This window comes from Piliocolobus tephrosceles, chromosome 11 (assembly GCF_002776525.5).
Source record: "Piliocolobus tephrosceles isolate RC106 chromosome 11, ASM277652v3, whole genome shotgun sequence".
Taxonomy (NCBI): domain Eukaryota; kingdom Metazoa; phylum Chordata; class Mammalia; order Primates; family Cercopithecidae; genus Piliocolobus; species Piliocolobus tephrosceles.
Genome location: NC_045444.1, coordinates 37,234,850 through 37,250,692, shown reverse-complemented (window position 1 = coordinate 37,250,692; position 15,843 = coordinate 37,234,850). Strand labels below are relative to the sequence as shown.

The 15,843-nt window shown below is 39.7% G+C and overlaps 1 protein-coding gene across 1 annotated transcript in view; it reads left to right on the top strand.

Moving 5' to 3' along the window:
* The window catches only part of NEB (nebulin), a 215,414-nt gene that overhangs the window by 154,690 nt on the left and 44,881 nt on the right, over positions 1–15,843 (top strand). The window contains exons 106-117 of the mRNA XM_026453974.1: positions 135–233; positions 590–700; positions 5,039–5,143; positions 5,779–5,883; positions 6,126–6,230; positions 8,663–8,767; positions 8,932–9,036; positions 9,646–9,750; positions 11,076–11,180; positions 12,555–12,659; positions 14,912–15,016; positions 15,678–15,785. Coding sequence (XP_026309759.1) covers positions 135–233; positions 590–700; positions 5,039–5,143; positions 5,779–5,883; positions 6,126–6,230; positions 8,663–8,767; positions 8,932–9,036; positions 9,646–9,750; positions 11,076–11,180; positions 12,555–12,659; positions 14,912–15,016; positions 15,678–15,785 — 1,263 coding nt within the window. The remainder of the gene's footprint in view (positions 1–134; positions 234–589; positions 701–5,038; positions 5,144–5,778; positions 5,884–6,125; positions 6,231–8,662; positions 8,768–8,931; positions 9,037–9,645; positions 9,751–11,075; positions 11,181–12,554; positions 12,660–14,911; positions 15,017–15,677; positions 15,786–15,843) is intronic.

Sequence of the window (15,843 nt, the reverse complement as noted above, 5' to 3'; positions counted from 1 at the left end):
ACTCTGTCTCAAAAAAAAGAGTAGATGAACCAAAACGAAAGATACAGTAATTAAGAAGTGTTGCTACTCCATCTTTTGTGTTTCCTGATTTACATTTGCTTATTACCAGCTATATTTCTGTGTTTGCCTCTCAGATTAAATACAAAGAGGACTTGCAGATCCTGAAGGGATTTGGCTGCTTCCTGTATGACACTCCTGACATGGTCCGCTCCCGGCACTTGCGGAAGCTCTGGGTGAGTGCGCATCATCACAATGCATAATTACCCCTGCACAGCTGGATGCCCCCATCACCAGCCTCCAAGGCTAGGCAGAAGGGATCTTAGCCTGCAGCTACTTTTAAGGGGAAATTTACCATTAACTCAGTTGAGCCGGTTATCACCTGCTTAATGTGATCTGTGCCTCCTGTGGAAGGTGCTGAGCTTCCTTAAATGACAATTGTTTTTGCTTCTGCCTGGGAAGACATCCAGGACACATGAAAGCCCTGCTCAGCTTACACATGCCAGACATTTGAAAGACAACATGACATGAATCCCATAAGTGATTAATCAACTTGTATTTCTCTTGTTTTTTTTTTTTTTTTTTTTTTTAGTCTAATTACCTGTACACTGATAAGGCAAGGAAGATGCGAGACAAATACAAAGTGGTGCTTGACACTCCAGAATACAGAAAAGTGCAAGAACTGAAGACACATCTGAGTGAGGTAAGGACACTTGACTTGTCACTAAAGTCAACCAAATTGACCAGTACAAACTAAATTACTCCACAAAGTTCTTAGTTCCTCTAGTGATCGCTGTTCAGGCAACTGTGGCAGGTAAAATACTTCCCCTCTTAACTGTGGAATGGCTACTATGTCAAGCAAGTCAACCAACTGTACTTTACCTCAGTTTACTTACTTTGCCCCCTTTTGGTAAGATAAGCATATTCATACTTGCTCTTCCTATGTCTAGGGCTGATGAGGGGTTTTGCATGATTTTATAGATTAGAAAGACCTTCTTTTTTCTTTTCTTGAGATGGAGTTTCGCTTTTGTTGCCCAGGCTGAAGTGCAATGGTGTGACCTCAGCTCACTGCAACCTCCGTCTCCTAGGTTTATGCAATTCTCCTGCCTCAGTCTCCACAGTAGCTGGGATTACAGGCATGCACCACCATGCCTGACTAATTTTGTACTTTTAGTAGAGACGGGGTTTCTCCATGTTGGCCAGGATGGTCTTGGACTCCTGGCCTCAGGTGATCCACCCGCCTTGGCCTTCTAAAGTGCTGGAATTACAGGCATGAACTACCACGCTTGGCCTAGAAAGGGCTTCTTACTTATTATTTTTGTTGTCTCTAAACTTATTTCAAAATTTTCATTAATTCCTGCTATCAGGAGCCCTGAACATGGCAGCGCCATTGGAGAAGTCTTCAATGGCTCCCTGCTCTGCTGCCCACTCAGTAAAAAACACACTACTTAGTTTCATGTTCATTTGGCATTGAGGCTCCTGATATATTGCAGTTATTTGTGAATAGATCTGATTCTCTCACTTAGCGTGCTGGTTCCTTGATGATTGGACCCCATGTTATTTATGTGTGTCCCATAGTGCCCTGGCCATAACAGATGTGCATGTTTGCCAAAGGGCATTTCACAAGTGTAAATGGTTGCTCTTATAGGTCAGTTGGCCATTCTCATTTTACTGTCTCTCTGGTATTGTAGCTCCATTCAACAGTTTGTGCATTCACCATTCTGTATTGTGGCTTCACCCAGCTGAGCATTGGCTTCCAGGCCATTTCATCCTTCTCAGTAGCTCTGATGGCTGCTGATTAGGAATCTTATGCTCTTAGCGATGCCCTGAAATACCAAATGTCACCCTCAGTGGAGGGGATATGCAGCTTCCTATACTCAGTGAGCCAGAGACAGAGGATGACTAACTCTTCAGCTTTTGCAAATGCAACATTGAGCCCATTTGCTTTCTAAAAGCTTCACTGTGTTATTTCAGCCAGTGCTCACACTTAGACTAGAATGCTTATGTTATTTTTATCCTAGTAAAGTTGTGCTTTTCCACTCTGGCTCAGTATGAGAATCACCTGTAAAATATTTAAAAACCACCCAGAGAGGGCCCTGACCCCTAATTCCACACCAGACTCTGATTCTCTGTGTCTGGGCATCTGTATACTTTTAGATGCTCCACAGAGATTCTGTTTAATAATATGCAACCTGTGTTGAAAACCACTGCACCACATCTTTCCTCCAGCTACCAAATAATCATAATCATAATCATAATAAAATGGTAACTTACAGTGCTTCAGAGTAAAGATAACTCTGAAATACCTTTACTCTTTTTGGCTTTCTGGGTTCAGAATTATCTAAAACTTTAGTTTCTCCTCTTCTCAATTCCCAGGGGGATTTTGTGCAAATTGCGCATCAGCACTGAGGAAGAAGAATGGATATTTTTCAGTAGAGCAGTTTGCACCACATTTGCCTCTCCATAAGAATGACCCAGACCCAGATCACATAAGAGTGATCCAAGCCACTCCCCTGAATTCAGAAGGGTTGGGAGAGAGCCTACGAATCCGTTTTTAATAAGAACCGTGGTGGGAGTTAATACCAGGAAAGTTTAGAAAACATTGAGTTAGTAAAAAGTGTGATGGCCAAAAGAAGTTACTGATTTTTGAGTTGTCTTTCAATTGTATAGATTCTTGACATATACACATTTGTAGTACTAGGAAGCAGGCATGTTGTCCCAAGAAGCATAAGCGATGCATACCTAAGTACAGGGGAAATATAATACACAGAGAAATGTATAATTCTAGAAATGGCATAGAGGCCATGCACAGTGGTACATACCTATTGTCCTAGCTACTTGGGAGGCTGAGACCAGAGGATCACTGCAGTGCAGGAGTTTGAGGTCAGCCTGGGCAATATAGTGAGACCCTGTCTCTAAAAATAAATACATAAGTAAAATTTTAAAATAAGAAAAAAATGGCTTGGGAGAATTGGGTTTTAGTCCCAGATTTACTTCCAGTTAGCTGTATGACCTTATGTAATTCACAACTTTAGCACCCTAATTTCCTAAAGAATTGGACTAAATGATGATTTGAGCTCATTTTAACCATAAAATTATATGAGTTGTTGATTTACTTTACTCAAAATTTAGCTTGTAAGAAACATTAAGTTTTCATTTAGTTTATCTCTTTCCTCTCAATAGTAACATGATAAAATCAGCCCCAAACCCACGAGTTACACTTTGTTTTAACTTGCAGTGGTATATAATTCGGATTTAAAGAAATTGACGTGTGTGTGTGTGTATGTGTATTTCTTACATTTTATCTGTTCAACTGGTATTTATATCCATGATTAGAATTTATTTGGTTTCCATTTGTTCTTTCTCATTTGCCTCATTATATTAAATTCCTTCAACATTTATTAGGGAACTATTATTTTTTAGGCCCTTTGTCTGAGCTCTAGTTGATGAAAGGATCGTACCACTGAACTGCTGTGCCCTAGTCTTGGAGAAGAAACAGGCATCAGTGTGATAAATGGTCTTATATAGGAATAGTCAAGACAGCATGGACTCTTGGAGTTTTCCAGGCAAATAAGAGGGAGAAGAACATTCAAGGCAGGAAGGACACTCTGTGAAAGCAGCCATAATGAGTTCTTGTAACTGGGAGTAGTTTACATAGCACATGGGGGGTGTGGCAGGACACTGGGAAATGAAGCTATTACAGAAATATGGGTTGGAGCCAGGTTATAAAGACTCGTAGGTGTTATGTAAATGCCCTTGGACCTTATGAAAAATCATTGAAGAATTATTTCTATGAAGAATAGATTTGAGCATTAAAAAAATATGTGTCTCAGACTTTCGAAAGATGGATGAATCATGTGGAGTGGTCCAATAGAGGAGTTGAGCAGGTGGTTTCGACATGTAGAAAATAAGATGGAAGGCTGAACTAGAGCAGTGGTGCTGGTAAAGAATCAGATTTCAAAATATCACAAAGTGAGAAGCCCAGGATTCATGACCATTTTGATGTAGGAATAAGGGAGGAGCCTAGGATAACTCCCCGCAGTTTCTGACCTGAGTAACTGGGATATCAAAGAGTCATTTAGCAAAATAGAGAAAATAGGAGAAGCAATTTGAGATAGAGATAGAGGCATTATAAAGAATTATACAATGAACATGGTAAATCACCCAAATTCAGAAAGTTGCAGAAAACTTGGGTCTGGAGCTCAGGAAAGACACTGGATATGTAGATTTGGAAGTCATCAATCTCAAAGTGATGTTTGAGATCACAGGTACAGATAAGATCACCCCAGGAGAATGTCTTGGGTGAAAGGGGCCAATCTTTCACCCCAGCTAACAGCAGCCTTTGCATGAGAGCAGAACCACAGAGGGAGGCTGATGAGGAGGCCTAAAAGACAGGAGGCCACCTAAGGAAGAATGGTGGAATAGAAGCCAGAGAAAAGAGTTTTCAGGAATGAAACACTGAGCAGCTTCAGTTGCTACAGAGAAGTGTTCGTGGCAATCACGAAGTCCTTGGTAGTCTCAATGAGTGTGACTTCATTGGTGTGAGTAGGGGGGAGCCAAACTATGGTCTTGAGAAATTAATCAAAAGAGAAGCAAAGAAGAAACACAGGCAACTTGGCTGAGAAAAGAAGAATGAAGGCCACTGGCTAGAGGCTGGAAAAGGCTTAATTAATGACGGGAGGTCTTGAGTCTGTTTGCAGGTGAAGACAGGGTTGGGAAAACAAGAAGGATGGAAGATACAGAGGAGAAGGGGACAATTGCTGGAATAGGGTACTAGAAGGGACAACTGCAAGTGGGACCAAGAACACAGCAGGAGGCTTGAATTTTGGACAGGCTAGAGAATGTCTCTTGTTTTGACACAGGGGAAAAGAGAAAAGGAGGGTGCAAGAGGTAAATAAAAGCTTGGTTTATTGGGAAGAAACTGCAATCATTGCAGTGGGAGGGCTCCTACCTTTTCTATGTAAAAGCAGTGAAGGCATCTGCAGAGAACATAACATGCTCATGAAACAGAAATGATGGTGATGACTTCGTTTATGTCTAGCTGGTCTACAGAGCTGCAGGCAAGAAGCAGAAGTCAATCTTTACTTCAGTTCCTGATACTCCTGATCTTTTAAGAGCCAAGCGAGGGCAGAAGCTTCAGAGTCAGGTAAGCTCAGAGGTTCATCAACCTGCCACTCAGGCATCACAGGGGGTCACCTGGCCAGTGGCAGACTCACACACTTGGTTGTCCTGGCTGCAACCTCATGCCCACTAACACTACACTTGAAGAAGCAGTTCTCTTTGGGGCCATGATCATTATGGTTGTGTTTTTACTCAGGCAAGGGATGCCATATCTTCTTTCCTAAGTATTATAAAACTTGTGAAGTCTGTGGACTCAAACTAATGAAAATAATTGCTTGATCATTCTGTAGGATCTTCCTGTTATCCACAGATAAATGAAGCTATATTTCATGTATTCAAGCAAAAATGAGGGGAAAATATGTTGAGGGGTCTATCAGAATCCTCTCACTCTTCTGTTAGCATTCTTTATCACATGGCTTTGCTTGGATCGTACTCAGCAGTAGGCATATTAGATAACTGGAGTATGTATATGTGTTTTCCAATATGAGATACAGAGAGAAACAAATGAACAGAAGCACATATAACAAAAAAACAAGCAAACATCAGGACAGTAAGCAGATACCACCTTCCCGCTGAATGGTTAGAAATGAATGAAGTGGACTGAATGCTAAATACTAAATGCTTTATCTCTAAGACACCTCACTTTCTTCTCTTATTCAGTATCTGTATGTTGAACTTGCCACCAAAGAGAGACCCCATCATCACGCTGGAAACCAGACCACAGCCTTGAAGCACGCTAAAGACGTGAAAGACATGGTCAGCGAGGTAAGATAGGAATTCAGCACTGAGGCACTGGGTAAAAGGAAAAATACTTTGTTAAAACCTTCCCCTGCTACCCTGATCAGAGAGTTCATTACTATAAATGGTGCTCAGCATCATCAAAACACAAAAGGCAGAGCTATTCTCTTAAAGTGTGTAATACATTTGCCCCTCCACAAGACCTGCGGCTTGGTTAGGAATTGGGAAGACATTTAAACTTGTCTCTCTCTTCTGTATTTATTTCTCAGAAAAAGTACAAGATTCAATATGAAAAGATGAAGGACAAGTACACTCCAGTTCCAGATACGCCAATCCTCATCAGAGCCAAGAGGGCTTACTGGAATGCCAGCGACGTATGCATTCTTTCCTTTTTTCTTCTGCTGTGATAGGGAGAGCTGAGGTTGAAGTACCTAAGAAACATAAAATATTTCAGCCGTATCCATAGTTCTAAGTCATGGCCCAGGAAAAAAACACACTTTTTTTTTAAGGAGGAAAAAAAAATGGCCCAAAGAATACCAGTCAGGCAAAATAGCTGAGAGATACCAGAAGCCTATTATTCTCAATTCTCTCCTGAGTAAAAATATGACCCTTTCTTGTAATTCTTCAGTAGCATTTTCTGGGGATACTTGACAGTTAATTTACTTATCCATAAAATTATGGTCTTGGAGTCAGCCAGACATGGATTCAAATCCTGATGCTATTACTTGCCTGCTGTATGATTCTATATCATTTGTCTAATTTTTCCAAGTCTCTTTTCATATATATGGAATGACAATGAAAATTGAGATAATTAAGTAAAACCAAACAATATAATGTATATGTGTCTAGCATGCTGCTGGGCTCCTAGTTGACACTCAGAAAATGTTTGTTCCCTTTCTTCTCTTAGTTGCATATAGATCATGTGAATGATGCATGACACAATGGTTAAAATTAGGGAGGACAGATGTTCATTTTCCATATCACACAATCGAGGGCAAGGCTGCCTTTTAATGGTAATAATCAGTTAATGAAGATGTGAAATAGTGACTCCAAGGTAAATAGCCAGTCCTTACAGGTTTTGTGTCTCAGGGCCCAACCAGGAATTCACTGTACCCATTACCAGAGCCACACCCCTAGAGGACTAGACATGTTGGGACTTAAACTGAGCCAAAAATCAAGCCAACTTCATGACCCCCTCAACTTAGCAACATAACTCTAGGATTTCAAGGCATCTTAAGGTAACTGCAGTACGCCCTAAGCAGAAAAGAGAAGGTACAGCAAATGTGAACAATGTCTTAGTTCCATAATTTTATTAGGAATTTTTATTTGGAGCAGAGAAGAGCCTACTAGTTAGAAAAAGGCAATGCCAGTTAGTGCTTAAAATATAAGCTGGGGCCAGGCACGGTGACTCACGTCTGTAATCCCAGCACTTTGGGAGGCCGAGGCGGGCGGATCACAAGTCAGGAGATCAAGACCATCCTGGCTAATGCGGTGAAATCCCGTCTCTACTAAAAATACAAAAAATTAGCCAGGCACGGTGCAGGGTGCCTGTAGTCCCAGCTACTCGGGAGGCTGAGGTAGGAGAATGGCATGAACCCAGGAGGCAGAGCTTGCATGAGCCGAGATTGCGCCACTGCACTCCAGCCTGGCCGACAGACCAAGACTCCGTCTCACAAAAAAAAGTATATATATATATGTATGTGTGTATGTGTGTGTGTGTGTATACACATATATATATACACACACACACACATATACATACATACATACTGGGAAAAAAATCATATACTCCCCTCAAAATCTACTGTTGAATATTTATTTGAACCAAGCTGAATTAATATCTTACAGCAGTGACTACACATGGAAACTGGCCCTGGGATTCATCATGCCCCACTGGACAGTGCCATCCCTAGGGCTTTATCAGTAGAAATTCTGATAACTCTGATCTTTACAATAGTCTAATGTAACAACGGTAGTATCTGGCATTTAATTCAGTGTATTAACCGTGGCTAGCCCCACAAGTAGATCTAAGCAATCTTATGATCCATCTAAAAAACAAAATTACAAAGTCAAAGAAAAGACACCTTTCATTGTGTGTTTGCTCAGCTACCCAAAAAGAAAAGAACCGTTTGACGTTGAAAATAGGTTATGCAGAGAAGCACCCATCTTGTGTAGATTAGATAAATCTTCTATGATGTTCTCAGTTTAGAATCAGAGCTGTTTTCTCTTGAAATATCACAAAGATAAAGATTATAATGAAATAAAGTTTTAAGACTGGTTAGTGGAGAAGGCATTTTAATACCAGGAGTTAGAAGCTAGACTTTTTTCCCTTTTCCAGGTACATTAGCATATCTTGGGCTCAACAATGTTATGTTTGTTTGGGTTTTTTTTTCTCCCTCTCAAATGAGCTTTTGGTTTATGTTTTACATTTTTAAAAACTTTTTATTTTAAGTAGTCTTAGATTTACCAAAAAGTGTCAAAGATAGTACAGAGTTCTCACATGCCCCACACCCAGGGGAACACCCCTATTCTCCTGTTGCCAACACCTATATCACCATCGTAGATTTGCCATGACCAATGAACCAAGATTGATACATTATGATCAGTTAAATTCCACAGTTGCTTTGGATTTCATCAGTTTTCCCTAATGTTCTTTTTCTCTTCTAGGGTCTGAAAAAAGCTTTTAAATTTTCCCTAAATGTATTCATGGGAAAACCAAAGAGAGAAGACAAGAGAGTTCAAGCGTAAAAGAGCTCAGTTATTTAACTTGGTAGTTTTTTGTAATTCATGTGCTTTTTCTTTCTAGCTACGCTACAAAGAAACATTTCAAAAGACCAAAGGAAAATACCACACGGTGAAAGATGCCCTAGACATTGTCTATCATCGCAAAGTCACAGATGACATCAGTAAAGTATGTCCCTAAATATTTCTACTTGTGTTGGGCTCTATAACTCACCACATAGATACATATATTTTTTAGCAATCTCCCTCTTCTAAAGTTCTCCAGAGAGAAGAAGCCATATTTACATTAACTTTGGGTAAGACTTACAGCTGTCTTTGTGTTTTTTATAACAGATAAAATACAAGGAGAACTACATGAGCCAGCTGGGTATCTGGAGGTCCATTCCTGATCGTCCGGAGCATTTCCACCACCGAGCAGTCACTGACGCAGTCAGTGATGTGAGTGTTGATATCTTCTGTTTTCACATATAAATTCGTATTCCCATTTAAGCTGTGAAATCAAACACTTCATAAAAACTGAAGAAACACTTGGCTAGATTTTAGATTTTGTGTGTGGATGTTTAAATCATAAAACTCAATTGCTAAGTGAGTGAATTTCAACTTGGGAGAAGGAAATGTATATTCAAATTTATAAACCTATTTTTCTCCTAAATGTATGATACCATATTACAGTACTGGAAGTGATATATATCATCTAGGAAATAGCCTATTTTTGATCCATTGAAGTGACAACTTCATGAAGCAATTAAGACACATAACAATGCTCACTTAGAAAGTTCAACTCTCTGTATGAAAATATAGCTGCCAAGCTAATGATATACTCTCTAGGAAAGTATGCTTGTTAAATTTTAATTGCTTTAATTAGTATTAAAAATGGAAAACTTCCATATGTTATAGAACAATATAACAGAGGTCAGTATTACTGGAAACTTCTTTGAAATTATACCTCAAGGGGTGGGGCCTCTGTTTGTTCCACTTGTATAGATACTAACTTACTGCTGTTTGGAGATGGCTTCTTAGAACTCTTTGATGTTCTTCTTCTCCCAGGTAAAATATAAGGAAGACTTGACTTGGCTTAAAGGCATTGGTTGCTATGCCTATGATACCCCTGATTTCACTCTGGCTGAAAAGAACAAGACTCTCTACAGCAAGGTATATATATTCAAGGAGAATTGGCCACATCCATTTGACACACACCTGTACCCACAGAGAGAATTAGCACTGAGGAAATAGTCCTTCACGTTTCCATCCGTATCATGGCTTCTAGACCTTATAGTTTGAGTACATGCTGAATTGTTCACTCCTAGGAAACTCTTGGGTATTAACCTCATTGACTGAAGGCATTTGTTTGAATTTGATGAAAAGTCATCTCAGTTCAGCCCCTCATGATTCTTCTAGAACTCTCTCCTTATTAATATGTCTCTGGATAGTTTCTCCTATTAAAGCTGATATGATAGCCAATATAAAGTGGGGTTATTTTAATCCACAAATAATGTATGACATGAGGCAAACCATCTAGTTTTTATGGCCTCATTTTCCTATTTACAAAATAAAGCAATTCAATTCACTTGCATTTGATCTGTACGAGATGATCCAGCAAACTTTTTCCTGAAAAATGCCAGGTAGTAAATAAAACATCTAAGAAGATGTTGTGGGCCAAATTCATTCTAGGGCACATTCTTCTTTGTTTGTTACAACACCATGGAATGGTGAAACCCATTCTAACTCATGAAGCTGTTTAAAAACGGGGTCATACCCCACACCTGCTCTTAGAAGATTATGATTATCTGATTAATTGCTGGAAAACTATCTTCAAATTAATGTACTAAAAACCTTCAAGTGCACATGAAAATACTTTCAAAGTTAAATAATAATTATATTTAAATAATAATTATAATATTTAGATTTTTGCCCAGTATGGAAAATAAATCTATTCAGCATCCATTCAATGAGAGCATTTTCTAGTGTCCACTTTTGGGCCAGTTTTCAAGACATCTAGGCAGTTCTACCCTTCATTGCCTTGGAGGTAGAATAAACAATCAGTAAATAATGTGTTAGCTTGGCTGGGTTCTGTGGCTCACGCATGTAATCCCAGCACTTTGGGAAGCCAAGGCAGGTGGATAGCCTGAGCCCAGGAGTTCGAGACCAGCCTGGGCAACATGATAAAACCCCATTGCTACAAAATATACATAAATTAGCCAGGCGTAGTGGTGTACCACCTGTAGTCCCGCCTACTTGGGAGGCTGAGGTGGGAACATTGATTGAGCCTGGGAGGCAAAGGTTGCAATGAGCTATGACTATGCCCTGCGCTCCAGCCTGGGCAAAAGAGTGAAACCCTGTCTCAAAACAAACCAACAAACGAATATGTGTTAGCTCTATGAATTAATTATCACAATTATATGATACGATAAACAGCATGTCTCATTCTTAAGATAATCATAGCCTGCTGTCAAGTAACCATGTTCTGTTTTTTCTAGTATAAGTATAAAGAAGTATTTGAAAGGACGAAGTCAGATTTCAAGTATGTTGCCGACTCTCCAATCAATAGGCATTTCAAGTATGCAACTCAATTGATGAATGAGGTATGTATGAATAAACTGCTCCAATTAAGCCTATTCAATTCCCTAAAGGAAGTCTCAGAGTTTTTTTTTAATTAAAGCCCAATACACAGAATGACAGGAAAGCTGTCCTAAGTTTTCATTTTAACTAAAGATTTGGAAAAGACTCTATAATGTCACCGTCCAACAAGCTCTGCCAAACTACAAATAAGAACAAGTGAAGGGACCGTTCAGTGGTGGGAGAGTCCTGCAAACATCAGCACCTCTGCACAAACGCAGGGCAGCACAGCCCTGCGGGTGACAATACCAGGGAGGTAAAGGATTTTCTTGACTGTTGGCGGAACTCCCTTATATAGAATATTGTATAGATTTAGGAGATGCAGAAGTTCAAGGTTAATTGAGTATCCTCTACTAAGGCACCAAGATGTCAGTGGTTAGAAGAGCTATGCTAAAGGAATAGTTGTGATTCATGCTTCAAAGATATTGCCATTGTTACTCCCACATATATTGGTGCACAGAAGTATCCATTTGCACCCCAATTTTTTCTTTCTATTTTATCCAGCCTTTCCTGTAACCATCTTTTCAATAAGTTAAATTTAGCTCAACATGGCTAAAATAAACAAGCTATGAATTTATTTAGTTTGAATGGTTTTATAATATTGGGATGGCTTTGTAGTTAAAGTTGTATTTAATTTCCTATTTTCAGATTTTTCACAGGTTTCCATAAGTTCAAAAATTACATGAGAAAATTAGTACAATGTATCTAAAAATGAAAATGTAGCCAATGGTCTATTTATTAAATGTATGACTTTTTTGTTGTTTGTTGTCTTTACATTTGATTGTTCACTTTCAGTAGATTTCCAGACTGGACAACCCTGAAGAATTACTGCCAGTAGCTTCCTATGAATATAATACCAATATATTTTGTTTCTGTTTTTCTATTTCATGAAGAATTTCCAGGTCTCCTTTATAATCCAATACATTAATAGTATTAGAAGACTATTACAAATTTCCCAGGATGTTTTAGCATCAGTTATGCTTTGAGATTCTCACAGCCTTAGATAGTAAACCTGTAGCTTATCAGTACCCTATTTTAAATATACTGTTAAATGCCATAAAACCTAACATTGCTAATGGCATCATATGTAAAGATGGAAAGTGGGCACAAGGAACTCTAATTTCAGTGTCATAAACCTAACCTATCCCACACTCCAGCCTTCTTCAGGTAACTTCCTCCACTTGACTCTCTTTGCTTCCCTGTTTTTATTGACTTGGGTATGTTGGGAGCCTGCCACTAGAGGTGACATGTTCTGGCCCTCTGGAGTGTTTACCTTGAGACATTGCTGTGTAAGCCTTGAAGTTGTACTCTTGCTATAATATGCTATGATGTTTGAGCAGAAAAAATACAGAGCTGATTATGAGCAGCGGAAAGATAAATACCACCTGGTAGTGGATGAGCCTAGACATCTGCTGGCTAAGACCGCAGGCGACCAGATCAGTCAGGTACTGTGATGGGGCTGGCCGGTGGCCCAGGCAGGACTGTGCTCCCGGTTTCTCATGAGATGTCGTCCCGTCTGCTGCAAGGATGTCATAGGTTCTGCCTATGATATTGGGCTGTTCTGTTTCAAAGTATCTGTCTAGCCACCCAAAGAGCCTATCAGCTATTTGAGTGCGCCAGTCCATGCTCTGTGTTCTCACTTGTGCTGTGGTGAAGATGAAAGGAAAAGCTGGGTCCTCCCATCCTTTACTCTTCTGGAGAACCTGTTTAAAAACTGCAACTGTAAACTGCAGATTGAGTTGCAAAAGCAAAAAACAAGTGAACAAACAACAGCAACAACAAAAAAACAAAAATTAATGGAAGGAAAGAAGACATAACTCCTTACTATATATCTTTCTATTCCAAACATGTTGTCTTTTCTATAAAGCTATTTTGGTGGTAACATAAGTGAAACTAGCTGTATCACACCCTATTCACAAGGACTATGAATGGTCAACCACAAGCATTGCAGTCATTCTGCTTGGCATTATGACGTACTTGATGTCTTCACCCACACATATGTGAGTACACAAAGTGTGTATGCCTACATCTCTTCACTCAGAGGTGACTGGGATATAGAGCCGTGTTCTTTTCTGTCTTCATAAGTCTCTTTTGTGCTTCACTGCTCTTTGCATGGACAGAGAAAATATAAATCTAGTGCCAAGATGTTTCTGCAACATGGATGTAATGAAATTCTGCGTCCAGATATGTTGACTGCTCTCTACAATTCACATATGTGGAGCCAGGTAATGTCTGATGGGATGTGAAGAAGGAGGTTTAGAAGTCTTGGATGCATTCCCTTGTACGCTTTCATTGATTTCCTCTCCCACTCCCTGCCCATGCTGGCTTCACATGGTAAAGCTACGTAAATATTCATTCCTTGTAAATGACCTTTGAATGTGGCCAAAGGTGATGGGACAGCGGTCATCTGTACGTCATTTGACACTTTCAGAACTCTTAATAAAATTAACTGATTCTTTCAAGTGTTATTTCCAAATTGGTATAACATTAATTTATACTTTTCGGTGTTGGCCTCAAAGAAATAGATTCCTCAGAGATTGAAGATAGTAAGTAGATTAAACAGCATGTAAAAGGTCTGAATATTTAATGTTTTCATCTAATGTGTCCCTTGTTCAATTATCACTACAACTGTTGCGGGGAGATGAGGATTACTGTGCAGCTCTATGAATATTGTATATGTTCGTGGCGCCTCTTGACTTTGATGCTGAATTGCTAGGTTATTTCCAGCACATCTGATCCCACACACACTGGTTAACAGTGTCTCTGATAATAATGCCTTTTTAGGAGGCCAACTGAAGCATGCACTTTCCAGCACATGCTGAAAGGTAAATTTGATGCAGCAATAAACAGTGATCATTGGTAACTACCAGACACAATGTTACTAAAATACCATTTTTCCCAGACAAAAAAAAAGTTAATTGAGCTTTTCTATTAGCAACTTGTTTTGTCATTTTAGTTTACCATGAAATCAATATGTGAAATGAGGAGGTTAAGCTCTCCCTATAAATATCCTGTTTGCCTGAACTTCCTCCTTTGTCCTTATATGATCCTCAAATAGTTGTGCATGAAATTTTATGGTGCTCTCTGTATCTGTCCTGCTTAAAACAGCTTCTGTGCATGAAAATAATTATGACTTGAATATTGCAAAAACAAATGAATTTTTTAAAATGATAAATACTTCAAGCCATATATACTCATTCTTTATTTTACATCCCTGTTTCATCTTTGATATGGAGAAATGCCTTTGGAGATTGTACATGTTCAATACAATATGTTGTGAGTAAAACAATATTTGTCAGACTCCAGAGAACAGGTTCTAGTCCTGCTCTGAGATTCGGTCTAAATGTGCCCTTGGGTCAGTCTCGTAGCCTCTGAGGGCCTCCGACTACATGTGTATAAAACATATTGGAACTTAGGAGGCTGAGGCAAGAGAATTGCTTGAACCCGGGAGGTGGAGGTTGCAGTGAGCCGAGATGGCACCACTGCACTCCAGCCTGGGTGATAGAGCAAGACTCCACTCGGAGAAAAAAAAAAAAAAGGAAATTAGTAGTAGTACTATCATCTGCTCACTCCGTTACACTTTTGCTATCAGACACAAATTTATAGTAAACATTTCCAGTTAGGAATTAAAGAGAAAGCTAGATACCATCTCCCACTCTGGTGTTTCAAGAGCTAATTCTTCTCTTCCACAATTTAGATCAAATACAGGAAAAACTATGAAAAATCAAAGGACAAATTTACCTCAATTGTGGATACTCCAGAACACCTGCGTACTACAAAAGTCAACAAACAAATCAGCGATGTAAGTGCAAGAAACACTGAATACCTTCTCAAACTCAGGGGGCATCTGCAGACATGGAGGGGCATTTTAAATTGTCACAGAGTCTTAGAGACTACTGCCATTTAGTGGGAGGGAGGCAGTGGTGTGAGATGCCCTGTTATGCACAGGATTCTCCTCCCCACTAAAGAATTTTTGTGGCCAGGCGTGGTGGCTCATGCCTGTAATCCCAGCACTCTGGGAAGCTGAGGCAGGTGGATCACTTGAGGCCAGGAGTTTGAGACCAGCCTGGCCATATGGCCAAACCCCATCTCTACTAAAAATAGCCAGATGTGGTGGTGCACGCTTGTGGTCCCAGCTACTCAGGAGGCTGAGACGTGATAATTGCTTGAGCCCAGGAGATGGAGGTTGCAATGAGCCAAGATCACGCCACTGCACTCCAGCCTGGGTGGCAGAGTGAGACTCTGTCTCAAAAAAAAAAAAAAAAAAGGCATTGTTGTGACCAAACTGGCAGACATATCAGCTGGAAGCAGTGAGGTCTTAGCAGAGAGCATGAAAGCACCTGTCAAATTCACAGAATTCTCTTTCCTTTATAACCACTCAGAAAAACACTTTGCATTTATATTTTGATATTATACATTGAGAACCATGACATGATGTCTTTCTGCTTTTTGATCTCTTTCAGATCCTTTATAAATTGGAATACAACAAGGCCAAACCCAGAGGCTACACCACAATCCACGACACGCCCATGCTGCTGCATGTCCGCAAGGTTAAAGATGAAGTCAGTGATGTAAGTACTAGAATGGTTTAGCAGTCCCTCTCATCTTGGCTTCCTTCTAATGTGATGT